The 27,675-nt window shown below is 40.0% G+C and overlaps 3 protein-coding genes and 1 non-coding gene across 8 annotated transcripts; 1 reads left to right on the top strand and 3 right to left on the bottom strand.

Annotated features, from left to right (window-relative positions):
• Positions 1-21: 21 nt before the first annotated feature.
• Positions 22-27,675, bottom strand: LOC103507206 (60S ribosomal protein L13a). 5 transcript variants are annotated; one of them, XM_026822132.1, is made up of 3 exons: positions 27,569-27,675; positions 1,578-1,818; positions 22-332 (listed from the first exon to the last, which is right to left on the bottom strand). In XM_026822132.1, the coding sequence occupies exons 1-3, from the start codon at positions 27,587-27,589 to the stop codon at positions 37-39; spliced, it is 558 nt and encodes a 185-aa protein (XP_026677933.1). In that variant the 5' UTR covers positions 27,590-27,675; the 3' UTR covers positions 22-36. The 5 variants fall into 5 exon arrangements, with proteins under 5 accessions (XP_026677933.1, XP_017298710.1, XP_026677934.1 ...); XM_017443221.2 differs by lacking the exons at positions 1,578-1,818; positions 27,569-27,675 and adding exons at positions 4,240-4,480; positions 7,672-7,774; XM_026822133.1 differs by lacking the exon at positions 27,569-27,675 and adding an exon at positions 7,672-7,773.
• On the bottom strand, positions 8,680-12,600 carry LOC103507204. The gene is made up of 5 exons (XM_008471655.3): positions 12,485-12,600; positions 11,722-11,858; positions 11,028-11,262; positions 10,476-10,717; positions 8,680-10,341 (listed from the first exon to the last, which is right to left on the bottom strand). Exons 1-5 carry the CDS (start codon positions 12,546-12,548, stop codon positions 8,680-8,682), a joined length of 2,340 nt encoding a protein of 779 aa, XP_008469877.2. The 5' UTR covers positions 12,549-12,600.
• Positions 22,933-23,005, top strand: Trnaa-agc. Its single transcript has one exon. It is a non-coding gene; the product is annotated as a tRNA-Ala (tRNA).
• LOC103507203 (60S ribosomal protein L13a-like) lies at positions 25,181-27,251 on the bottom strand. The gene is made up of 2 exons (XM_026822134.1): positions 26,946-27,251; positions 25,181-25,366 (listed from the first exon to the last, which is right to left on the bottom strand). Exons 1-2 carry the CDS (start codon positions 27,212-27,214, stop codon positions 25,360-25,362), a joined length of 276 nt encoding a protein of 91 aa, XP_026677935.1. The 5' UTR covers positions 27,215-27,251; the 3' UTR covers positions 25,181-25,359.

Genomic DNA, 27,675 nt, shown 5'->3' with positions numbered 1-27,675 from the left:
GATTGAAGGAAGCCAGCAAAGATTTAAACCCATGGCCTAGCACCTAAATTCAATAATACTTACATTGTACACGGTATGCAGCTTGATTTTCTCGATGCTCTTCTCTCTCCTCTTGCGTTCCAAGTGACGCACAATGGTCTTGTACTTCCAGCCGACCTCATGTGAAATTCTGCCCACCGAACAGTAACTGCGGCCTGGCTTCAGACAAACAGTACGCAGAGCTGTTGGTACACACAGCCTCTGGCGACGAGCGTACTTGGGTGGGATTCCCTCGTAGACTTTGAGTCTCTTGAGGGCCTTGGCACCACGGTCCAACTTGTGGGGGGTCATGCCTGGAAAATGGACAAAAAATACCAATGAAGAAGAAGAAGAAGAAGAAGAAGAAGAAGAAGAAGAAGAAGAAGAAGAAGAAGAAGAAGAAGAAGAAGAAAACAAATCCCAGCAACCTTCGGAGACCATAAGACCGGGTTGGGTCCTTTAAAGAATATTTGGTACTGAAATTCTCAGGTGTGTGACCTTGAGATACACCTGTACGGGTAATAAATTAACCTAATATATATATTCTATTCTATTCTATTCTATCTAATAGAGAGTAGAAGTTTATGGGTGCATCTCTCTTTGATTTGGCTGTGGACTAGTTGCGTACAGAACGGACTTTGACAAACCAGTTGCACAGACATTTTTCTTCTTTTTTTTGTCACAAATCTCATTAATTGATGATGATTCATATTCTGTAGTGGAAAAATAAATACCTACCATAGCCAGGAGGTAGATGTTTTGACCTATAGGTAAAGGTCCAAATTTAGATTTTGAGAGCACTCTAAAAGACATAAGAGTTCATTACTTCAATCAAGATAAGCTTTGGTTTCAATGTTCTGATGTACCTCATAAAGAGCCTCACTTGGTTTCATATTTTGATTCAAATAATGTAGGTAAGGTAAGGTGGTTTTTTTGTAATCATTGGTACGTCAGAGGAAAATCAACACAGGAAAAAGTTCAAAATTGATCATGCCCATTTTTGATTGAAAATATTTTAGGTTAAAACCCACATATCCCTTTAAAAGAAGGGATATGAATCCTACCTACCTAATCAAAATTGTGAGAAAGCCTCCTTCTCAATTTTAAGAAATGGATTTTCAGGTATTTATTCCTGTATTGGTATACACCTCATAAAGAGCCTCAATTGGTTTCATATTTTCAGTCAAATAATGTAGGTAAGGTAAGGTGGTTTTTTGTAATCATTGGTAATCTACTAACACCAGAAGCATTAAAAGATCTCTAAATTGGTTCACAAATGTGTTTGTGATTTGGATATGGGACATCATCATTAGTCTACATATTTGTACCTCATAAAGAGCCTCACTTGGTTTCATATTTTCATTCAAATAATGTAGGTAAGGTAAGGTGGTTTTTTGTAATCATTGGTACAAATACTTTTGGAAAACAAACCCAGGGAAGGAGAAAGCTAGCTGTTCAGAGATCAAACCTTATCTGTTGAGGAAAAAGTCTGCACCAGGCCAGAATCAAACCTGCAACCTAGCACTTAATCACCTAGAAAAAGTAGGAAGTATACTAACCTCTGACTGTTTTCCAGAATATTCTGGCAGGGGCTCTGTAGTGGAAGGGTCCACGGGCAGGGTTTACGTTACATCTTTTATTCAAGAAGGCCAAGTACTTCAGTTTGTTTCGGAAGAAGTTACCGGAAATGTTGAGCAGCTCGGCACGGACTACAACAACTCTGTTTCCATTCAGGATGGTCTTGGCAACAATGGATGCCAAACGACCAAGCAGATGGCCTCTGCCATCAATCAAGATGGGCTGTAAGTAAGAAGAAAAAAATCTGGAGTAATTTGAGGTTCAAAATAATTTGTTTCCAGTATTTGGCAAAACCACTACCCTGGGGTATGTCAAAAATTAGATATTCCCCTAATTTGCACTTGTTTGGCCCGGAATGAAGCCAAGAACAATTTCAGTGAGAATGTTTTTTGGGATGTAAGCTGTACAAGAAAGATTTTGTTGATTTCCCTGATCTATAGGAAAAGTGAACATTCACTTGTTGCTAGTAACAACACATTCCCTTCCACAAATGGACTCACCTAATATTGGAAGGTGACAGTGTAAAATTGATCCTCGATTAGTCTTAATCCTGGGGGAACGGTATTTGAAAGGATTAACATGACCGTTTAGGCTACAGCCTATAGGTTTGTGTTGACCTCAAAATATGCTAGTAGTTAGCTTAGTTGGTAGTGCGTCTGCCTTGTAAGCGCTAGGCCGCGGGTTCAATTCCCGCCAGGGGCGGATTTTGTCCTGTTGGGTATTGTTCGTTCTCGGAACGGCTGGCATTCTCCTATCCTGTCTTCCTTCTGTCTTCGATTTCGGGACGATAAGACCATAGCACTTTACAGTTCCCTCTGTCAAACCTCTTTTTTTTTTAAAAAAAAAAGTGTCTCTCATTAGTACTCCTTGGGTCGTTTCGAACGCAACTAGAGAGTAGTTCTTCATTCTCTGATTTAATACCTTTTGGAATGTGATTAGAGGTGACGGGATACCGGGGCCGCTTTGTGTCGAGAGGGATTGTGAAAGATGATGAGGTATTTATTGGGCAGGTTAGAGGGGGAGGAGAGGGAGTCAGGAATGGATTAGAGGACCTTCGAACCAGAAGTAGCTAAATGATTTACCTAGCTATAAGTACGTAGAAACGGAAGATACTTAAATGATGACTATAAAGGTGTGTCCAAAAAAAAGTCGATCGGGCGAAAATCGAGGCAGTGTGGACGGGTCAATCGGTCGATCGACGGCCGGGCGACTATGTGTGGACACACCTTCAGAGGACCTTCGAAAACCTATGATAAGTTGATAACCTTTTTTTAAGCGAGCAACATCTGTGGCCAGAGGCCATCACACCGGAGGTCCTGGGTTTGATTCCCAATGGATTCAAAGTTTTTTTTTGCCTCTTGAATTCCGCGGTATACCTACCCACTCTTCCTAGGAAGGACAGTTTTCTTCTGATAAGTTACCACCAGAAGTGACAATATAATTATGTAGGTATGTATATCTAATAATTAATAGGTATTATAATATGAGCAAGAGATAAACTATTTTTGAATATATGTTTTATTTGCACATAAGATACATGAAAGTACATTGTACAATGGTCAATTTCTAATCTAAATCATATAAAATTCAAAATAATTATTCTTTATGATATTATGGTACAATGAACGTGTTCTATTATTAAAATTAAAAGTTGTCTTAATCTAATATAATATACGAGGTGTGGCTATTAAGTTCGTGGACTTTTCCCATAAAACGATGTGTGTTTAACTTACCCAACTTTAGTAGTTGTCCCCTTCAATGTACTCCCCTCCTCTATCCCTACAACGTTCCAGGCGAATTTTCCATTAATCGAAACAGTGGTGAAGGTCATTTTGTGTAAGGCCTTTCATAACTTCTGCCGCTTTTTTCTTAACGGCATCTACGCTGTCAAATGTGTACCTCATAAAGAGCCTCACTTGGTTTCATATTTTGATTCAAATAATGTAGGTAAGGTAAGGTGGTTTTTTGTAATCATTGGTACACCAGAGGAAAATCAACACAGGAAAATGTTCAAAATTGATCATGCCCATTTTTGATTGAAAATACTTTAGGTTAAAAGCCACATATCCCTTTAAAAGAAGGGATATGAATCCTACCTACCTAATCAAAATTATGAGAAATTTTAAGAAATGAATTTTCAGGTATTTATTCCTGCATTGGTAGACACCTCATAAAGAGCCTCAATTTGTTTCATACTTTCATTCAAATAATGTAGGTAAGGTAAGGTGGTTTTTTTGTAATCATTGGTAATCTACCAACACCAGAAGAATTAAGAGATCTCTAAATAAAATCTCAATTTCTAATGTGGTTCATATTGATTTGGATATGGACCATAAAAGACTCTAAATTGGTTCATAAATGTGTTTCATGATTTGGATATGGGACATCATCATTAGACTACATATTTGTACCTCATAAAGAGCCTCACTTGGTTTCATATTTTTATTCAAATAATGTAGGTAAGGTAAGGTGGTTTTTTGTAATCATTGGTACAAATACTTTTGGAAAGACAAACCCAGGGAAGGAGAACGCTAGCTGTTCAGAGATCAAACCATATCTGTTGAGGAAAAAGTCTGCACCAGGCAAGAATCAAACCTGCAACCTAGCACTTAATCACCTAGAAAAAGTAGGAAGTATACTAACCTCTGACTGTTTTCCAGAATATTCTGGCAGGGGCTCTGTAGTGGAAGGGTCCACGGGCAGGGTTTACGTTACATCTTTTATTCAAGAAGGCCAAGTACTTCAGCTTGTTTCGGAAGAAGTTACCGGAAATGTTGAGCAGCTCGGCACGGACTACAACAACTCTGTTTCCGTTCAGGATGGTCTTGGCAACAATGGATGCTAAACGACCAAGCAGATGGCCTCTGCCATCGATCAAGATGGGCTGTAAGTAAGAAGAAAAAAATCTGGAGTTATTTGAGGTTCAAAATAATTTGTTTCCAGTATTTGGCAAAATCACTACCCTGGGGTATGTCAAAAATCAGCTTCATTCCCCTAATTTGCACTTGTTTGGCCCGGAATGAACCCAAGAACAATTTCAATAAGGATGTTTTTTGGGATGTAAGCTGTACAAGAAATTTTTTTGTTGATTTCCCTGATCTATAGGAAAAGTGAAATGAACATTCACTTGTTGCTAGTAACAACACATTCCCTTCCACAAATGGACCCACCTAATATTGGAAGGTGACAGTATAAAATTGATCCTCGATTAGTCTTAATCCTGGGGGAACGGTATTTGAAAGGATTAACATGACCATTTAGGCTACAGCCTAGAGGTTTGTGTTGACCTCAAAATATGCTACGAGACCATTCAGTCTTCAAGCTTGAAAAACTCCAAGTTCCAAGCATGGAGGTCTTTAAAATATAAACCTATAGGTCCAGAGGCTAGCTAAGTTCTGTCAATGGCCCAAATAGAACAGATATTACTTGGAGGTACAAGTTTGAGGTTAGGTTTGTTGTTCACAGGAAACATGTGAAAGGTACTGTAGTAGAAGGGCGAAAAGAAAGCCAGGAGTTAACAAACATGAATATTGAGCAAATACGACCAAAAAGAGGATAACAGGACATAAAAAACGTTTTATTGTGTCTATTTAATAACCACCGACACGTTTTGAGTGATGTGGTTCACACAACACACGGTGGTATTCTTCCTGACGAGAATTTCACCTTTCACAAGCAACCAGGATGGCTATAACACTGTGAATCTTGTTTCCTATGATTTTAACACGAAGAAATGTCTAAAAATGAACAGATTTACTTACTTTCCGACTGATTCCGGGCATTTTCTATGGAAAATAACTCCAACTTTTCCACGGCACGGATTTTGGACTCGTGCCCTGCTTGTTTACGTTTTCGGTCAAAATGGCCGATGTTTCGTTTTGTGCTCGTTGTTTTTTCTGTAACAAATGTTGCCAACCTTTATTGATAGCCAAATTAAAATTACTTTTTTTATAACATTCGTCCCTTCATCGTAATTAATAGATTAATTAAACTAATGAAATGACATTTTAAATTATGTAATTAATTACCTACCTAATTTTTTATCAGTTGGAACTTTATTATTTTATTACAAAGGTAAATATTATTTTTTATTTTATTTCCGAATACTGCTGTGTTGTGGACTACTTGCTGAGCCGGCTCTCTCGTGTTTTTCCGAGAGTCGACTCTTCTTAATTTTTGCCGCGAATTCAAAAATACTACCTCCGTATCGCTCAATAGATACGCGCCAACTGGCAATCTTTTCCTTCTCCGGCCTTGTTGGAATCCATTGATGATAGCCGACCCAGACGTTGATATACACCAGTTTCCGATAGATCACTGAGTCTAAGCAACGTTGAGGCAAGGGTCGGTATCCGGATAAGTAAACATTCGCGTGCTGATTATTATCTTAGCCCCACTCCAAGCTTAGCAAACAAAAGCCTCCCGCGCCGGGGCAGTCTTCAATTTCGCCCGGAGCAAACTATAATCCGCACGATAAGGTGTTCCGTTCTCAGAACGGCTGGCTTTCTCCAATCCCGTACTGATCTCTCTTCCATTTTTTCGAAACGAGAAGATCTCCTATTAGTCCATTGTTGTTACAGTTCCCTCTCATCAAACCTATTTAAAAAAAAAAAAAAAAAAAAAAAAAAAAAAAGATTCAGCGAAATAAAAAATACCCTACAGGCAAATAGAAATAAAGACAATGTTCGTGCTAAAATGAAGATGTAATGTACCTAAGTGAAAAGATAAAACCCGATTAAAAGTTCAGTAATCTCTTATAAGAATGCCAGGATTGGAATGTTAAGATGTAGGTGGTAAAAGAACTTTTAACATGGGTGGTACTACAGTGGAACCTCGATAAGAAATAATTCAAGGGAAAAGACCAAAGTTATTTCTTATCGAGATTTATTTAATATCGAGTTTTATTTCTTATCGAGGGGTTTGCCTAAAAAATTATTTACTATCGAGGTTTTCTAGAAACACTATTTCTTATCGAGTTACATATCTCTTATCGAGGTTCCACTGTATATTATTGTCTTTATCGTTGGTTCTAATCTCTAAAGCAGAGTTTAAACTCTATCTATATACTCTAACGTCTACGTTAAGGTCAATCGACATCGATTGAAACACGTTACAACGGAGATCTCACCGTTGTAACGGGAGACAGGATAGGAGAAAGCCAGCCGTTCCGAGAACGAACATTTTCTCATCGGGATAAAATCCGCCCGGGGCGGTAATCGAAGCCGCGGCCTGGCGCTTATGGGGCAAACGCGCTACCAACCAAGCTAACTACCTAGACTGGCACACACTGCCGATTGTGGAGTCAATCGACTTACCGACATCAACACGTAGAAAAATCCGGGCTGTTCTCTAATAATCTAATTTATGAATCATTGATGTACCGACATAGGTAAGTAGGTACCTAGTTAGCCCTTTGGCGCTAAATAGGATTAGTTTGCTACGCAGAACGTCTAAACCTCGATATAAACTACAGTTTACATCTATCGGTCACCAAAGGTTTAGGTAAATTATTAGGTAAGGTTCGTTCTAGGAACGACTGGCTTTCTCTATTTTGTCTTCCGTTCCTCTTCGCTTTCGGGACGATAAGTCCTTCGATAGACGCCACAGAAAGAATATACCCAGTTCACCGACGTTACTCAACGCTTCCACTTCTACTCTGGATTCGCCGTCACTTTTACTCTTCTCGTCATCCAAACTTTGAGATTTGTGGACGTCCGCTTTGTCTGCGTCTTGGAGGGTAGCTCTGTTCTTGTCCAAACTTTGAGACTTGTGGACGTCCGCTTTGTCTGCGTCTACGAGGTTAGCTCTGTTCTTGTCCAAACTTTGAGCCTTGTGGACTTCAACTTTGTTCCCTTCATTGTTGACGCCAGCTTGGGTTTTGTCCAAGCTCAGGGATTTCTTCTGAACCTCCACCAGGTTAGTCCCTTTGTCACTATCCAAGTTTAGAGATTTCTTGTGGCCCTACTGACAAGAATTTCACCTTTCACAAGCAACCAGGATGGCTATAACACTGTGAATCTTGTTTCCTATGATTTTAACATGAAGAAATGTCAAAAAATGAACAGATTTACTTACTTTCCGACTGATTCCGGGCATTTTCTATGGAAAATAACTCCAACTTTTCCACGGCACGGATTTTGGACTCGTGCCCTGCTTGTTTACGTTTTCGGTCAAAATGGCCGATGTTTCGTTTTGTGCTCGTTGTTTTTTCTGTAACAAGTGTTGCCAACCTTTATTGGTAGCCAAATTAAAATTACTTTTTTTATAACATTCGTCCCTTCATCGTAATTAATAGATTAATTAAACTAATGAAATGACATTTTAAATTATGTAATTAATTACCTACCTAATTTTTTATCAGTTGGAACTTTATTATTTTATTACAAAGGTAAATATTATTTTTTATTTTATTTCCGAATACTGCTGTGTTGTGGCACTATTGCATGAGCCGGCTCTCTTCGTGTTTTTCCGAGAGTCGACTCTTCTTCTTTTTGCCGCGAATTCAAAAAATACTACCTCGTATCCTCAATAGATAGCGCCACTGCAATCATTTTCCTTCTCCGGCTGTTGGAATCCATTGATGATAGCCGACAGCACGTTGAATACACCAGTTTCCGATAGATCACTGAAGTTAAGCAACGTTGAGCAAGGTCGGTATCCGGATAAGTAAACATTCGCGTGCTGATGTATTATCTTAGCCCCACTCAAGCTTAGAAAAAAGCTCCGCGCGGGGCGGTTTCAATTTCCGCCCGGAGCAAACTTAATCCGCAAGTTCCAAGCATGGAGGTCTTTAAAATATAAACCTATAGGTCCAGAGGCTAGCCAAGTTCTGTCAATGGCCCAAATAGAACAGATAGTACTTGGAGGTACAAGTTTGAGGTTAGGTTTGTTGTTCACAGGAAACATGTGAAAGGTACTGTACTAGAAGGGCGAAATGAAAGCCAGGAGTTAACTAACATGAATATTAAGCGCAAGTTCCAAGCATGGAGGTCTTTAAAATATAAACCTATAGGTCCAGAGGCTAGCTAAGTTCTGTCAATGGCCCAAATAGAACAGATATTACTTGGAGGTACAAGTTTGAGGTTAGGTTTGTTGTTCACAGGAAACATGTGAAAGGTACTGAAGTAGAAGGGCGAAAAGAAAGCCAGGAGTTAACATACCCAGTTCACCGACGTTACTCAACGCTTCCACTTCTACTCTGGATTCGCCGTCACTTTTACTCTTCTCGTCATCCAAACTTTGAGACTTGTGGACGTCCGCTTTGTCTGCGTCTTGGAGGGTAGCTCTGTTCTTGTCCAAACTTTGAGATTTGTGGACTTCAACTTTGTCTGCGTCTAGGAGGTTAGCTCTGTTCTTGTCCAAACATTGAGCCTTGTGGACTTCAACTTTGTTCCCTTCATTGTTGACGCCAGCTTGGGTATTGTTTAAGCTCAGGGATTTCTTCTGAACCTCCACCAGGTTAGTCCCTTTGTCACTATCCAAGTTTAGAGATTTCTTGTGGATCTCTCCTGCGTCGTTTTTGACTGTTTTATCAATGCCCAGGCCTTGCGACTTCTTCTGGCCGTGAATGATCTTAATTATCTTCTCCAAACGATTGTTGATCCCTTGCATTTCCTTGGAGAGCACCGCTATGTTGCTGTCATTGCTGTCCTCGACGGCCTTTTCGGGTTTCTCTTCTTCGGTCGCCTTCGGGGCAGCTTCGCACGTTTCCAGCGACTTCTTCTGGCCGTGAATGATCTTAATTATCTTCTCCAAACGATTGTTGATCCCTTGCATTTCCTTGGAGAGCACCGCTATGTTACTGTCATTGCTGTCCTCGACGGCCTTTTCGGGTTTCTCTTCTTCGGTCGCCTTCGGGGCAGCTTCGCACTTTTCCGTTTCGTCCGATTTGTCAGCGTCTTCGCTCAGCTCGGCGTTGTTGCACATAGGACAGGACGCAGGCGGTGGACAGGTGGTCTGCGGTTTGGAGCAGATGTAGATCTTGGCCGGGCAGCACATGAGGGATTTGTTTGTCGTGGGGCAGGTGGTGGGGCAAGTGTTTGTAGACTTTGTGGTGCACGGAGTAGTACACTTATTTGTGCAAGGCATAGTGCACGGAGTAGTCCACGTGGATTTCGTCGTGCTCGCCGGCGGTTTGCATTCGCAGTTGCACGGTTTGATCTTGTATGGCGGATTGACCTGGGAGTTCCAGTTGGGCCTCGCCAAGCTTTTGTCGGCGTTACTCGTTTCGGTTTCCGTCAGAGAGCTTTCGTCTTGGCTTCCACCCTGGACGTTGTCATAGGCTTGGTCGGAATCGCCATATTCTCTGAGTCCATCAACTTCTTTGGTTTCAATACCGTCGGGTCCGTTTTCAACACCGTCCCCACTGTTATTAGAGTCACCCAGGGCAGATTCTTCAGAAGGATCGCTTGGAGATTTCCGGTTTAGTTTCAAGTTTAAATCGCTCAGTTGGTCATCGGACGATTGCTCCTGGTCAGAAAACGGTTGTTCCTCGTTATTTGAACTAGAGACGTAATCTCCCAACTGTTTGTCAGTGGAGTCAGTAGGATATGCGTTGCTTCCCTCGTTTGTATCTTTGTTCATGGCACTATCACCACGTGTTTCGTCTGCTGCGATGACTTCACCATTTTCATCTTCAAAATCGGATGAACTCTCAGCGTCCAGTGCATTTGGCCGCTTGAAATCTCTAACCTTGTGCTTGCTTTTATGCTTCTTCGACAGCTTTCGGTCCTTGGACAGTTTCACCTTCTCTTTGCCTTTCGCTTCTTTGACCTTTTCTTTCGATTCGCCACCCGCCTCCTTTAGTTCGTCTTTCACTTCTACGAGGCCTTTCTTTTCGCCGACCGTTTTCGAATCGGTTTCCGTCAGAAGCGTTTCACCTTCTCTTTGCCTTTCGCTTCTTTGACCTTTTCTTTCGATTCGCCACCCGTCTCCTTTAGTTCGTCTTTCACTTCTACGAGGTCTTTCTTTTCGCCGACCGTTTTCGAATCGGTTTCCGTCAGAAGCACGGGCTCTTCTTTCAAGTTGGTGACGCTGTCTTTGATAGCATCGATTTGAATGTTGACGTCCGGGCTGAGCGTTTCGCTGACCATGTCTTTGATTTTGTATTCGCCGTGGCCTTCTGTAAAAAGAAGAAATTATTTGATTTGGAGCTGGAGGGTTATTTCCCCTGATCTAGGGTGTTGAAAGTTGGAATCCTATACGTTATAATATTATTGAGCTCGCTGATATATGTAGAGTTACGGAACCCAGTGACTCGATTGGGTTTCCAGCACCTTAGTTTTTCTCTCTGTTTATTTATTTCCCTTTTTTTAACCTATAAAGTTACAGAATCCAGTCACTCGATTGGGTTTCCGACACACTAGATTTTTTCTCAGTGTATTGTTTTCCTTTTCCCAAGGTGTCCGCGGTGAATACAAGTACATACTTACTAAATTTACTACGTTTAGACGAGTCCCTATTCCGAATATTGGTCAAGGACAGACGGTTGACGTCCTTCATCTTGATGGGTATCAGGTTCGAGCCTTCGTCCGCCATATTTTTCTCGTGCTTCTTCGCCTCGTCGATTATGCGATTCAGGCGCATGATTTTGCTACTGATGCGCATTCTGGTGGCGTCTCCCAAATCTCGCGCATAGTCTGCGCTGCGCATACATCTGTATTGGTCCTGAGAGAATTCATAGGTGGTTAACAACCTCAAGGCTCAAGTCCAGCCACGCTCAGACCATCTGATAGACCGTGGTGTCATAGGATGTGTCTGACAGTCAGCGTGAATGGCGGAAAATTATAGGGTAGGGACCTACGTCTGTTAGAGCGTCTGAGAGACCTAGGTCTCGAACTTTTCCGCCGTGTCAAGACCGTCTGACAGCCAGAGCTGTGAGACTGCGGTCTGTCAGTTTAAGCGTGAGTGGCGGACGTAATACGAACACTCTTACTTCAAAAACATTGTATAAGTATAGAATCTAGATGAAACGCCACGACAGTGAAGAATCGCCACAAAACGGAGCTGTCACAAGTAAGCAGTGACCAGTATTATTACAGGGTTAGGTTAAACACAAAAAAGGAGCTTTTTTTTTACTGTCGTGGCTTCTGAATGGTTAAATTAGAAAAAAAATTAGCAACTCACTTGGCTATTTGGAGTGTTCACTAATTGGGCCGCCCGTCTATGTTCCACCTCTCCCAACTCTTCTACATATCGACTGCAAGATTTCAGTGGATCCGTACATTGAACACATCCACTGTCCTGTTCCACAGCTGATGAACCTGCGGGAGAGGAAAGTTAGTTGAAGTCTAGTTCCAACTAAAAAGAACTACGGTGAGAAAAGTTAGTTGAAGTCTAATTCCTTCCACATATCGACTGCAAGATTTCAGTGGATCCGTACATTGAACACATTCACTGTCCTGTTCCACAGCTGATGAACCTACGGGAGAGGAAAGTTAGTTGAGCGGCAGTTCCAACAAAAAAGAACTACTTAAAAGACAGGGTAAGGACTGTAAGGTATAAGAAGTTAAAATGTGAATTATTAAAGTGGACTACACATTAGACGGAGCCACGGAGCAGACTGCACCAGACCATTCTCCGGACCAAAATTTTTGGTCCGCCAGACTAGTGTGTAGTCTAAAATTTGGTCCGGCAGACCAAATTTGCCGCCCCACCATTGGTCCGGTCCGAGAGAATCAAAACGCGTTTGATTTTTGGTCCGAGTAGTCCTACTGAAAAGGGTATTTTTTATATATATATGTATATAACGCAGTTACTCTTTACAGTCTTTACACACCTCTAATTCCAAGTAAGTTAACTTTATGTTGATCTAATTTTCTAATGCACCTGGGTAAGCGAAAAAGATCAATCTCTAGTAGTTAGGACTTTAGAATTCCTATCCACTTACCATAAACATTAAAATTTGTCAACAAAAACACTAAAACCACCGTCTCACATAACGAATAAAACATTCTTTTAACGATAAAACGACACGAACAGTAAAATTGAACACCTAGATAGAAAATTAAGCAAGTAAACTCTGTCCATTATTCGGAAAGTTTGAAGGAAATGGCCAAATTTTACCACAAACTTTGATACCGAACAGATCACATGCCAGCGGCAATAGCTCATCAACAGTTCCCAACGGACCACTGAAGTGTGACTCTCGGGGAAAATCCCAGTGAAAAGTAGAGGCCCAAAAGCCTGCTATGTATAACCCTAGGCAGTCTAGTTAGCTTCGAGGGTAGAGCGTCTGCCTTGTAAGCGCTAGGTCGCGAGATCCATTCCCGTCCGGGGCGGATTTCATCCTAAACAGATAAGGTTTGTTCTCGGAACGGCTAACTTTCTCCTATCCTCTCGTCCTTCTCTCTTCGCATTCGGGTTTCGGGACGATTAAACCTGAGCAGTTACAGTTTCTTCTATCAAACCTCTTGAAAGTTTTCAGTCTACGAGTGTTTTTCAGGTAAAATTTGCAAAAAGCTGATGATTCCGATGCCGTAAGGTGAAATTTATCATCCCTCCCTATTTTCAGTCTAGGAATGCCTTGTTAAAGAAACAGGGAATTAAAACTTTTTTTCTTGACATCATAATTTAAAAATACTTACCTAAATAGTCAATCAATCTGATCCAGAAACAAGTTTACATGTTCTCTCTTTGCCAACAAATTTACGATCTCCAACCAGTCCAACCCTTGTAGCACTTGTATTTTATAGATTTTTAATTAGACCAGAACACACAGGTACATAAATCTAAACCTAAACAGGTATATAAATCTATCTAAATCTAATTGAAATGTTTCCCAGGGTAATCTAATAATCTTTTTCCATTCCTCATTTTAATACCTAGACAGAGGTCAAAACAAGGGAGTTGTGTTTTTGCACGTGCAACACGTGGCGTGCACGATCGGGGTCACGTGCACGCCTGCACGCCTCCCGCGAGGGGTGAAAAACGGTGCGTGCGGAAAAAAAGAATGTCAAGTTTATCGCGATCGCGGAATGATGAGGTGAGGCTCTGAAAAAAATGCACGTAAAAGAACTCAAAGATTCGACTAACTTCTATGGAGATGGAGATTTTTTCCTTCGTTTCGGTTTTTGAGGAAGAAGAAGAAGAATGAGAAGGAGAAAAGGGAAGGAAGGAAGAAGAGAAAGGAGGAGGGGGAGGGGGAGGAAGAAGTGGAAGAAGAAGAGGAAGAAGAAAAAGAGGAGGAGGGGAAAGAAGAAGAACCTAAGAGAATGTCTGTCCTCTGTCCAGCACACCGGTAAACAAGTGAATGTTTGTATTGTTTGTCGAGAGGAAAAAAAAGGAGGATGAAGGAATAAGAAAAGAAGGAGGAAGAAAGCTAAAACTTGACCGGTCGCACTACCCTCAAAAGCTTCCTCAAAGTGCTGGTAAATTTTCCCAACAATAGACACAGAGGCCACATTGTAATAATGTATCTTTCTGATCTTACCATTAATATCGTATAGGTTATAGGGAGCTTATAAGTTACATTAGTATTTGAGCTTATAGCTTATTCATCCTTTCGATATTACATTGGATAAAATCCGCCCCGGGCGGGAATCGAACCCGCGGCCCAGCGCTTACAAGGCAGACGCACTACCAACTAAGCTAACTAGGCTGGCGTTAGAAGGTTTTGCCATTGTAAAAGCACAAAGCCCGATTCAAAACAGTATGTACCTACCTACCTACCTGTGTAGTGCACAAGAGATAAACGAAGAATTTTGAGGGACACTTACGGAATACGGACCCTCGATTGGACCCAAAATCCGATGAGAAAAATTAATTTTCAAGTAGGTACCTAGGTAGAACAATTTTTTGCCAAATTTCATCAAAATCGGTCAAACGGACAAACCTTTTCGGAAGTTGTGGTGGGACAATTTTTTTTTTCTTTTTATAGAGGGTACATACTGTAACAACGGAGGCCTTATCGTCCCAAAAGCAAAGGAGTGGAAGGACAGGATAGGAGAAAAACAGTCCTTCCGAAAACGAATATGGTAATGTTCAGGATAAAGTCCGTCCCGAGCGGGAATCGAACCCACGACCTAGGGCTACCCTCCAAGCTATTCGCTTCTCTTTTTTTGTTGTTATCCTAATAAATTCCTACAATATATTGATCATTTTTCAGCTATCAATTACCGAGGATGGAGGTTCAAAATTGAATGAACGCCGTAATTCTTGGTTGTGAAGGTACAAATTAAATTAATACCTAATCAGGGTACTCTAAATTACCTGCTCGAGACAAAAACAACCTGTATTTGATTCCATTTTCAAAAATTCTGCCGACCTGTAATCATGGAATTATCTAATTTCATCCGTTTTTTGGCTTTACATCGGATACTCGATATATCGAAGTTTAAAAACATCGATGTATCGAACATCGATGTTTTCGTCTCGATGTCCCAACCCTACATTAATCCATCAAATATCAGAATCAGATATTAGGAGATAATCCAGGGGGGAGAGGGGGGGGAGAGGGAGGGACAAAAGAACCCTCCCCTATTTATCTTTTGTTCTTTGTGTGACCTACCCTATTAAAAGGTCGCTTCACTGAAAGCGCAATGTGATCCTCTTTTTGTGAACTTAACTTTTGTTGTGACAAATTAAATATGTTGTACCGAGTTCACTGGTTGTACCTTCAGCAGAAAACTGTACCTATGTTTGTTTTATTTATATTAATCATTATACCTACCTAGGTAGTTTTTTTTAAAAAAAGCGTTGAATTCCCAAATTAGCTATAGGTAGGTACCGATCAAAAAGTATTTCTTGTATTCTGTCTTTTTTAGCCCGTCCTACCTTTGTTATTACGATAGTAACAAAGGTATAACAAAGGATTACTATCGTAATAACAAAAGGTATAGTGGACGGGCTATTGTATTCGCTTCGGTGTCTGTCAGTCTGTCCCCATAGAAGGACTTAGATTTCTTACTGGAAGGAGGGAAAACTAATAGAATTACTTTTGGCCAGCCTAGTTAGCTTAGTTGGTAGCGCGTCTGCCTTGTAAGCGCTAGGCCGGGGGTTCGATTCCTGGCCGGGGCGGATTTTATCCTGGTGGGATAATGTTCGTTCTCGGAACGGCTGGCTTTCTCCTATCCTGTCTTCCTTTTCTCTTCTATTTCGGGACGATAAGACCTTAGTTGTTACAGTTCCCTCTGTCAAACCTCTTTTTTAAAAAAATAAAAAAAAAACTTTGGCCGGAACTAAAATCAGAGTTTCAAGTCGGTTTACTAATGGATTAAGCAATTCGATTGACTGATTGATTTAAAAAAAATATCCAAGAGTTAAAATTAAACCAATAATGGTAATATTGCTGGTAATAATTTTAATGCGATGTCCCTGCCTAAAACTATCTCTTAATTTGTATCTCTACTATACCTTTAAGAAATTAGTGGAGATGCCAAAACGCCAGACTCTCTCATTCTCTCTCTCTCTCTCTCTCTCTCTCTCTCTCTCTTTCTTTTTTTCTCTCTCTCTCTTCCTTCTTCTTCTGTGGCTAAATTGTAGTTGCAACTGCATACATGGAGGCGAGGAATTTGTAAAACAAGGTTTATATCCAATTCAAACTTGCTAACAACGCGAAGGTGGGCGCTAAGAGTTGATTCCAGTACGAGGCGGCTCATGCCAGGGACCACCATGAGCGTTTAAACTTGATTTAAGTTAAATTCTTGATTTAGTCAGCTCCCATGGCGTAGTGGTCACTGTGCTCGCCTTGCATGCGGGAGACCCGGGTTCGATTCCCGGCGGGGTCAAGAAATTTGTATCATGCAAATATGGTGGGATAATGTTCGTTCTCGGAACGGCTGGCTTTCTCCTATCCTGTCTTCCTTCTTTCTTCGATTTCGGGACGATAAGACCTTAGTTGTCACAGTTTCCTCTGTCAAACCTCTTCAAAAAAAAACTTTGGCCGGAACCAAAATCAGAGTTTCAAGTCGGTTTTACTAATGGATTAAGCATTAAGCAATTCGAAAAAAATATCCAAGAGTTAAAATTATAACCAATAATGACAATATTGCTGGTAATAATTGTAATGCGATGTCCCTGCCTAAAACTATCTCTTAGAACTTAGAGTATCACTACTCTACCTTTAAGAAATTAGTGGAGATGCCAAAACGCCAGACTCTCTCTCTCCCTCTCTCTCTCTTTCTCTCTCTCTCCCTCTCTCTTTCTCTCTCTCTCTCTCTCTCTCTCTTTCTACCTTCCTTAGCTGATAGTGAGTGGCAGGCCTAAGAAAGTGACCTTGGTAGATTAAATTGGAACACACCAAATGCCTTATGGGTTCAGACACTCTAAATTTGTCAAGGATCTGGGTTTCTTGCCCTTGAGATCAATTTAATTTGAAGATGTTGGAAAGGAGGAACTGTATCGTCTTATCGTCCCGAAAGCAAAGAGATAAGAAAGGCAGGGTAGAAGAAAGCCAGCCGTTCTGAGAACAAACCTCATCTGTTTAGGATACATTCAAGTGCCTTGCTTATCTTGTCCCGCCGTTTCGTCCCGCTGACGGTCCTGAACTTGGCTTCATTAGTATGTAGAGGTAGGCACCACAATCAGTAAGAGAGAGAGAAAGAGAGAGAGAGAGGCGAAGGTGCACTAGGTCCGTGGGGTGTCTTTAAATCTTAAAACGGTCATGGAAGTCGCGTCGTGATGGTCATTGCACTTGGGAGGGTCTGGGTTCGAGGATTCCGGGCGGAATGTTTTGCTCAGTTTGGCGCTGACAACCGGAATATTAACCGGAAAAGCTGAATGCAAGAGCTTTGATTACGTAGAAGACTAAAGTGTGTCCAGATCAATGTGACAGCAAAAAAATAGGCATTGTTGCCAAACATGTCACATGTACAATGGTAGAGGTAGAGAATCTTTAAAAGGGGAAGGTAATTTTGCACAGTGCTTCCTCCGACAGTTGAACAAAGTCAGGTTAAGCGGATATCACCTTACCTGTTCTGGAATCCAACCTCTGAACTTAGAGCTACCTCTGCATTTTAGAAGAGAGAGTTTATCAAAAATAGACCTTTACCTCAATTGGGGCTAATGACATTCGAAGTCGTGCCCCTTTTAAAATAAATTTATGAAAATACAATTAAGTGAATTTGGAGCTTATAATATAACTAAAATTACCTATGTAGTCAAGGTACTGACTACCTAGCTAGATATTACATTTTAATCTTTTTATGATTTCCCCTATATTCATGCTAATGTCCAAGTTGTTGTACATATTATTGAAGTTGGACATTGCGATTTCAAGTGGGGTTGTTAATCTATTTTTGGGGATACTTAAGATTTTTTTACAAGCTATCTGACGTAAAAGTACGTGCTTTTTGCATTTATAGAGGATGATGAGCAATCTAGGTAACTGTTGGGTATCAAAACATACTAGTCTTTTATTAGGTACTAGTATTCGTCATTAGGTAGCCGAGCTAAGAACCTAATTATAACTTGATAACTGTTATTAAAGCTATAAAATCGCTATTTATAAATTAATAACTTCGATCAGTGGCGGACTTTTCGTGAAATACCTAGGGCAGTATATTGCTTAACTAACATTTTATAGAATAGAATACTAACTGGAGGACGTTAAACAAGGAGTATACCAGCCTGACATTTCCTTGCTAAAGAAACAGCAAAGGTTGAGTTAGTTAGCTTAGTTGGTAGTGCGTCTGCCTTGTATGCGCGGGTTCGATTTCCGCCCGGGGCGGATTTTATCCTGATGGGATAATGTTCGTTCTCGGAACGGCTGGCTTTTTCCTATCCTGTCTTCCTTCTCTCTTCGATTTCGGGACGATAAGACCATAGCAGTTACAGTTCCCTCTGTCAAACCTCTTAAAAAAAAAAAAAAATCCTTTTTAAAAAGAAGAAGAAGAAGAAGAAAAAAAGAAAAAAACTGCCATTTCCGGACCCTACCGAAGAGCCCGGGCAAATGATAGACCCCCCTGCCATCGCCCCTGAATACCGAGATTCTTGCCCGGGGCAAAACACCTGAATATCTCTCCGCATAGGCGCCAGGGCAATCCGATGTGTTTTTACACCCACCCTCTCTGGCCATAAAGTAGACGCGTTTCTATCTGCTGGGATTTCTTTTATTGGCCAGGCACTTGGTCTTTAAGCCTGCTTGTTAGAAGGTTTTGCCATTGTAAAAGCACAAAGCCCGATTCAAAACAGTATGACTGTACCTACCTATGTAGTGCACAATAGATAAACGCAGAATTTTGAGGGACACTTACGGAATACGGACCCTCGATTGGACCCAAAATCCGACGAGAAAAATTAATTTTCAAGTACTAGGTAGAACAATTTTTGCCAAATTTCATCAAAATTGGTCAAATGGACAAACCTTTTCGGAAGTTATGGTGGGACAAAGATTTTTTTTTATATAGAGGGTACATACTTGTAACAACGGAGGCCTTATCGTCCCAAAAGCAAAGGAGTGGAAGGACAGGACAGGAGAAAAACAGTCCTTCCAAAAACGAACTAATGTTCAGAATAAAGTCCGCCCCGAGCGGGAATCGAACCCACAACCTAGGGCTACCCTCCAAGCTATTCGCTTCTCTTTTTTTGTTGTTATCCTAATAAATTCCTACAATATAAAGTCAATCTAGTGTGCAGCAAAAATGAAAGGATATTTGAAAGCACACTTGAAAAACTGAAATTATTGTCTATTGGCATGTTAGCCCTAATATACAAACCCAATTAGTATGTAATTAGTTTCAATAAACATGTAAGGCCTCTTTCGTATTGTGAAATGACAAATTAGACATTTTGTAGTTCAAACATCTCCACTAATTTTGCATTCGAATTAGTGGAGGTGTCTACAACATATAGGTTGTACAACAGTTACGTATGAGTAATCTCATGTTTCTTCTTCTTTTTCTTCTTCATCTTCTTCTTTTTCTTCTTCATCTTCTTCTTTTTCTTCTTCTTTTTTTTTTCATCATCTTGGACACCTCTTTTGTTATCTCTGCTTCTTTTGACACGTAAATGACTTCGGTGGTCAATTTCCTCTTTTTCCTCCTCAACATCTTGGCTACCTCTTCTTTTTCTCTAACTTCTCTCCTAATTGTTTGTGATTCCTGTCTTTTATTCATTCTTTTGTATTAGTAATTCTTCTTTGTATTTGCCTTCTTCTTTGTAACGTATGTATTCTTTACGAATTTACATTTCACCTTCATAATCTACTACATCTTCATTTTGCTTCTCATCTACAAAACATCTTACAATGTCTGTGTTTATTTTGATACAGGCGTCCACTTGCCACAGTTGGCATCCTTTGTGTCGTTGACAATGTTAGTATAGTCAGTAGGAAGGTTTCGCAGAAATCACATCCCACTTCTGAAAAAGTATCTGTTCGATTGTCCAGCATCATTGTATAGATATTTGTGTTTGATTGTTCAATCACTCTAGATCTTTTGTGTTAGGTACTTCGATTGTTCAAAAAGTTTGATTGTAGATTTTCTTTGTTGGTTTTTGTCTTGGCTTTGACGAATTGTTCCATTTCAATTTGGATTTTACACGTCAATTAATTTTGGTTCTCCAAGGTGGTATTTGGCTAGGTGGTAGGTGATGTTGGTGTCAGTGGGACAGTGGGCTACCAAAACCTTTGTTCGTCTATGACCAGTGACCACCTCCAGAGATTGTTTATGGTTAGTTCTTGGACTTGTTCTTAATTCTTAAAATATAATAGAATAGACAATAGAGCACCAGAAGTAATCCTAGTGTTTAGGAGTTTATCTTAGACATGAGTCGTCTTCATACTATGTGACAAAATAGTTATAGGGTGGTCTCTCATACCAGCTTATGAAACACTAGGGAGATTTCGCATCGAATCCTGATCCCCATAACGCAACCCATGTTAGCGCCATCTTGTTTACATTTACATCATGTTTTTAGATTTAGCACGAGATCGAAAACCGAACGAAAACCGAAACTGAAAACCGAAGCGAACCTAGCGGACGCTCAAGTAATCATACCTTTCATTTGTTCAATGTTTTGTCTTGTCCTAAATAACAAATTATTCAAATCAGTTTTTGAATTAATTAATTAAAAACAGGAAACAATGATTTTTTAAAATTATTTATTTGTTTTCTCAATTTAATTATTCCACCGTGTTCGTTATCTGTTACGTTCTTTTTTGTACAAATAAAACGATAGGTAAAAAAAGGACATAACAGATAACGAAGAAAAGAAAAAATTAATAATTAATTATTACATGAAAAATGAGTTTTTTGCTATGTTTTTGTTTTTAATTAATTTCTGAATTAATTAAGGTACCTACCTACATCAAAAAATTTCAGTCAAAATTAATTTCCCCTTCAAAAATGTAAAATAACCGTGATCTATTCAAAAAGAATTTAAATTTACGCGCGTTTCTAACATGGAAATTTCATTTTCGTAATACGAAAAAAATTACCATGTTCAAGCCAAAACATCGTAACTCCGATCCTCGTGTTCAAATCCCCTTCAAAAATGTAAAATAACCGTGATCTATTCAAAAAGAATTTAAATTTACGCGCGTTTCTAACATGGAAATTTCATTTTCGTAATACGAAAAAAATTACCATGTTCAAGCCAAAACATCGTAACTCCGATCCTCGTGTTCAAAACCCCAAAATGTGTGTCATGCGCAGAAACCAAAACTCGTCGAGCATCGTCACGATCCCCAAAAAAAATGCGTTGCGAAATCTGTCTATTGGGTTCCCAACGAGAGATAAATTGAATTCTTTGGAAATCGAAAACAAGGCGTGGAACCTTTTAAAAATATTTTATTAGGTAGGTAGGTAGGTAGGTAGATGGGTGTTGTAAATTGTAAAAAAAAATCTTGTATTCTGTGAATAGTTGTAGATAGATGTTGTAAAAATAATAAATTGGTTCTCTTTTGTTGCAAGTTATTGAACATTATTGACAAAGTGACTTCTAAAATCTAAACAAATCGTTCTAAAACTAAAATTTAAGAGGTTTGATAGAGGGAACTGTAACGACAGGATAGAAGCCCAGCCATTCCGAGAACGAACCTTATCAGTTTAGGATAAAGGACGACCCGGGCGAGAATCTTACCTGCCAATTACAAGGCAGACGCTCTACCAACCAAACTAACTAGGCTGGCGAAATTTGATGACTTCAGTCAGACTTGAGAGAGTGAATTTAATACGGGTGTAAGACATCTGATAATCCCATTATCGGGCCCCTGTGCGCTGGGTGACCGTGCAAAATGCGTTCAATACAATAATCGGATTCTGCAGGAAGATTTGTATTTTATATCCAATTCAAACTTGCTAACAACGCGAAGGTGGGCGCTAAGAGTTGATTCCAGTACGAGGCGGCTCATGCCAGGGACCACCAGCATGAGCGTTTAAACTTGATTTAAGTTAAAGTCTTGATTTAGTCAGCTTAAAGAGCCTCACTTGGTTTCATATTTTGATTCAAATAATGTAGGTAAGGTAAGGTGGTTTTTTGTAATCATTGGTACGTCAGAGAAAAATCAACACAGGAAAAAGTTCAAAATTGATCATGCCCATTTTTGATTGAAAATATTTTAGGTTAAAAGCCACATATCCCTTTAAAAGAAGGGTCTCTTACCTACTTAGTCAAAATTATGAGAAAGCATCCTTCTCAATTTTAAGAAATGGATTTTCAGGTATTTATTCCTGTGTTGGTAGACACCTCATAAAGAGCCTCAATTGGTTTCATATTTTCATTCAAATAATGTAGGTAAGGTAAGGTGGTTTTTTGTAATCATTGGTAATCTACCAACACCAGAAGAATTAAAAGATCTCTAAATAAAATCTCAATTTCTAAAGTGGTTCATATTGATTTGGATATGGACCATAAAAGACTCTAAATTGGTTCACAAATGTGTTTCATGATTTGGATATGGGACATCATCATTAGACTCCATATTTGTACCTCATAAAGAGCCTCACTTGGTTTCATATTTTCATTCAAATAATGTAGGTAAGGTAAGGTGGTTTTTTGTAATCATTGGTACAAATACTTTTGGAAAGACAAACCCAGGGAAGGAGAAAGCTAGCTGTTCAGAGATCAAACCTTATCTGTTGAAGAAAAATTTTGCACCAGGCAAGAATCAGACCTGCAACCTAGCACTTAATCACCTAGAAAAAGTAGGAAGCCACTCTAAAATAAATATAAATAAAAAAAAAAAAAAAAAAATTGTTGAAAAAATAGTACCGAGTTGCCGACCCAGAAATAATCAATCCAAAACTGGTTCAGTAACTTCAGAATAGCCAGAGATTTTGTTATCACTAGATGACCTTGATGTTATCTGTATCGGGTCTCGAACTGGAACTATCTCTTATCAATACTACCGAATATTATCCACTTTATAAACACTAAACTTGCCTTCTCATTCCAACAGGGGGTGTAGCTCAGATGGTAGAGCGCTCGCTTAGCATGCGAGAGGTACGGGGATCGATGCCCCGCACCTCCAAACATTTTTGCAAGATGTAATGATTTTTTTTTTTTACTTAGACTCGTGTGGTCTGTGTAGTAGCATGCTCATCCCATAGAGGTGTGAAAAAGGGAACTGTAACAACGAAGGTCTTATCGTTCCAAAACCGAAGGAACGAGGACAGGATAGGAGAAAGCAGTCGTTCCGAGAACGAACCTTATCTGTTTGGGATGAAATCCGTCCCGGGCAGGGATTGAACCCGAGGCCTAGCGCTTACAAGGCATACGCGCTTTTCAGTCTCATTCTAGCAGGATAAACAAGGTGTATTCTATTCTACTCTACTATCCTACTTGTAAAGTCCCCCAGCTAGACCAAGCTGGTCTATTCCCTGTTTAAAGTACCCCGGCCAGGCCCTTATTTATTTTATCATAAAGAAGAAAAAGAACTTTACTTCCTTCGTTCACTCAAAGTGAGATTTAAGTAACTCGGTTTAAGCAATCTGATTGGTTGATTAAAATAATAATAATAAAACATCAGCCAATCAGATCTCTTAAACGTAGTTTAAACTCCCTTTCTGACTCCGGTCTTAATAAAAACTCTCCCTTTAACCCTTTTCCAGGTATTCAGGAGAGCGCGTCAAAGCCAAACTGCCCCCCAGTACGCGATCTACATTCGACGAACACGCCGCCGTAGTTCGAACTCTCGCCACCAGGGCGCTCGATAAGTTCGCCTCCCTGTTTACCGTCCCGGCAAACATGGAGTTCATCTGTCAGTATCGCCTGGAGATTGCCCAATTTATAAAGAGAACACGGGATATGTCAGCGAGTGATGTGCTGCGTATGACGGACGATGTATTTTAAATGGGGAAGCACCATAAGCATCAAATCGAATGGAATCGCGCATTCTTTGTGGCAAAGCAAAGAGAGCTTCTTCACAATTTCTTGTGGATATCACAGCATTACGAAGTGCTTCCTTTTTTTTTTTTTTGAAGAGGTTTGACAGAGGGAACTGCAAAGTGCTATGGTCTTATCGTCCCGAAATCGAAGATAGAAGGATGGAGTTCATCTGTCAGTATCGCCTGGAGATTGCCCAATTTATAAAGAGAACACGGGATATGTCAGCGAGTGATGTGCTGCGTATGACTGACGATGTAATTTAAATGGGGAAGCACCATAAGCATCAAATCGAATGGAATCGCGCATTCTTTGTGGCAAAGCAGAGAGAGCTTCTTCACAATTTCTTGTGGATATCACAGCATTACCAAGTGCTTCCTTTTTTTTGAAGAGGTTTGACAGAGGGAACTGTAACTGCTAAGGTCTTATCGTTCCGCAACCGAAGAGAGAAGGAACACAGGATAGGAGAAAGCCAGCCGTTCCGAGAACGAACCTTATCCTTTCAGGATAAAATCCGGGGGGGGGGGGAAATCGAACCCTTCGCCTAGCGTTGACAAGGCAGACGCGCTACCAACCAAGCTAACTAGGCTGGTAACAGAGATTTTATTGATGTTTTGGACGATTTTTATGTTTTCGAATAGTTCTGTTAATTTATGTCATCGTTCTAAGCTTTGAAGAGGTTTTGTAGGGTAAAAAAAGAAGGGATGAAAAAAAGGACCTGTCTAGCATGAAGGTTCCCGCCCGAATCCCACCCTCGGCACCAAACTTTGGTACCACAACTTCGAAGTTCAGAAAGAGGAGGAGCTTAAGTCGAAATCAAGAGTGGGGGAAATTTCTCCTGCTCCTGCCACAGAATTTTGAGCTTTGTATACGATGGTACTTCAATTCAAAGGCAATGTAGGAGAAATTTCCCCCACTTGATTCTGACTTAAGCCCCTCCTCTTTCTGAACTACAAAGTTGTGCTACCAATGTTAGGTGCCGAGGGTGGGATTCGGGTGGGAACCTTCATACTAGACAGGTCTGGGAAGCTTGAAAAAAGCTCTCGCAATTTTTTTTCCCAACTTTTTTTCTCCTTTGACTAGGTAGACCTATTACTATGTTTATCTGTTTGTTCTACTTTTCTTTCATTTCAATTTTTCTATCGAATCGAAACACGTAACAAAACATCAAATAAAAAGAAAAAAAAAAACATTGCAAATATTTTGGAATCAAAGAAATATAAAACAAAAAGGCTTTTATTTTTCTCACAAATTACACATAACAGGTTCTCTTTTTCACAGCAAATTGTCTCTCGCAGAATGTCGTAATTTCTGTCTGCAAATGTCAGTATTTTCTGCTATTGACAGAGGTTTTCAAGATCGAAGGATATGAGAGACGGTAAATGATAGATACAGAAGTATGATAGGCGGGGAAGTGAGTTGTTTACTTGTAACCAAAAGTGTTGATCTGTTTGGTCAAGGGGAAGGTAGCCTTCTTCACTTGTTTGCCGGCCTTCTTTGTCAGGTTCTGAAACAAAAAGGCAATGGCGTAAGAAAAAAGAAGGAAAATAATGCCCCCTGGGGTCCATAGCTAAAAGTGACTTTACTTTGAGAGACCACAATAATAGTAGTAGCCTACTGCTGGAGTAAAGGGACTTTTCAGTCCTATGCGAGCAGTATGAATAAGCACTATTATTATTATTACCTCGTCGACCAACCCGACTATGTTAGCTTGGAATCATCGATCAACGGCCTAAGGAACACACCTTTAGAGGTTTAATAGAGGAAACTGTAACTCCCTAGGTCTTATCGTCCCGAAAGCGAAGAGAGAATGACAATACTGGAGAAACTCAGCCATTCCGAAAACCAATCTTTGCTGTTTAGGATACAGTTCGGCTGAGCGGGAATTGAACCCGCGACCTAGCGCTTACAAGTAAGGCGCGCTACCTTTCATACTAACTGAGTATACTAATCAACCTGTTGTACCTCATAAAGAGCCTCACTTGGTTTCATATTTTCTCTCAAATAATGTAGGTAAGGTAAGGTGGTTTTTTGTAATCATTGGTACAACAAATAGTAGAGTCGTATAAAACTAAAAATGCCAGCCTAGTTAGCGCTATGTCGCGGGTTCGATTCCCGCCTGGGATGGATTTTATCCTACACCGGTAAGGTTCGTTCTCGGAACAGCTGGCTTTCTTCTATAATGTCTTCTTCTCTCCTCTTCTCTATCGAGAGAATAATAGAATAGAATACCTTGTTTATACTACCAGCATAGGACTGAAAAGTCCCTTTACTCTCACACTCTCACAGTCTAAACAAGGTCTAAACAATATATTTCAGTAATAAATTACATTTTAGGGGAAAATATTTAAGACCTTTGGCAGTTACTGTTCCCTCTGTGAGAATCTGTAGCACCTCATAAAGAGCCTCACTTAGTTTCATATTTTCATTCAAATAATGTAGGTAAGGTAATGTGGTTTTTTGTAATCATTGGTGCAACAGATAGAAGACCTAGAAAACAAAAAATCTTGTAACTACCTATGTACTTTTGAAGTTTAGATGAATGAATTTAGTAACAATTTTCTAAATATTTGTACCTCATAAAGAGCCTCACTTGGTTTCATATTTTTATTCAAATAATGTAGGTAAGGTAAGGTGGTTTTTTGTAATCATTGGTACAACCGATACCTAGAATCTCTATCACTATCACACAAGGGAAAAAATAACTTCCTAAAATATTGTAGACATTTTCAATTCCTTGTACCTCATAAAGAGCCTCACTTAGTTTCATATTTTCATTCAAATAATGTAGGTAAGGTAATAATAATGTAGTAAAGGCAGGTGGTTTTTTAGTCATCATAGGTACAAGGATTTGTTGAATGTCTTACTGACAGGTTAGAGAAAGCCATTTGTTCCGAGAACGAACCTCGTCTGTTGGGGATAAAGTTTGCCCCTGGATGGGAATCAGAACTACGACCTAACACTTATAAGGCTGATATCCCAAAATTCAAGAAAGAAGGTGAGAAGGAAAGACAGGATTGAAGGAAGCCAGCCAGATTTAAACCATGGCCTAGCACCTGAATTCAACTACATAAGTTAACTCTTACATTAAGTACACAGTATGCAGCTTGATTTTCTCGATGCTCTTCTCTCTCCTCTTGCGTTCCAAGTGACGCACAATGGTCTTGTACTTCCAGCCGACCTCATGTGAAATTCTGCCCACCGAACAGTAACTGCGGCCTGGCTTCAGACAAACAGTACGCAGAGCTGTTGGTACACACAGCCTCTGGCGACGAGCGTACTTGGGTGGGATTCCCTCGTAGACTTTGAGTCTCTTGAGGGCCTTGGCACCACGGTCCAACTTGTGGGGGGTCATGCCTGGAAAATGGACAGAAAATACCAATGTTAGTCCGTCAGTAAAGATCAAATATAGAGTTCAAGCTGTTCTCACATTTAAATTAACATAAAAAAATAATCATCCTGTTTGTCACAAATCATATTAAGCGAATACGACCAAAAAGAGGATAACAGGACATAAAAAACGTTTTATTGTGTCTATTTAATAACCACCGACACGTTTTGAGTGATGTGGTTCACACAACACACGGTGGTATTCCTACTGACAAGAATTTCACCTTTCACAAGCAACCAGGATGGCTATAACACTGTGAATCTTGTTTCCTATGATTTTAACATGAAGAAATGTCAAAAAATGAACAGATTTACTTACTTTCCGACTGATTCCGGGCATTTTCTATGGAAAATAACTCCAACTTTTCCACGGCACGGATTTTGGACTCGTGCCTTGCTTGTTTACGTTTTCGGTCAAAATGGCCG

The sequence above is a fragment of the Diaphorina citri genome, unplaced genomic scaffold (assembly GCF_000475195.1).
Source record: "Diaphorina citri unplaced genomic scaffold, Diaci psyllid genome assembly version 1.1 scaffold296, whole genome shotgun sequence".
In the NCBI taxonomy this organism is placed as follows: Eukaryota; Metazoa; Arthropoda; class Insecta; order Hemiptera; family Psyllidae; genus Diaphorina; species Diaphorina citri.
The sequence above is the reverse complement of the archived record's forward strand: the minus strand, read 5'-3'. Positions and strand labels throughout refer to the sequence as shown.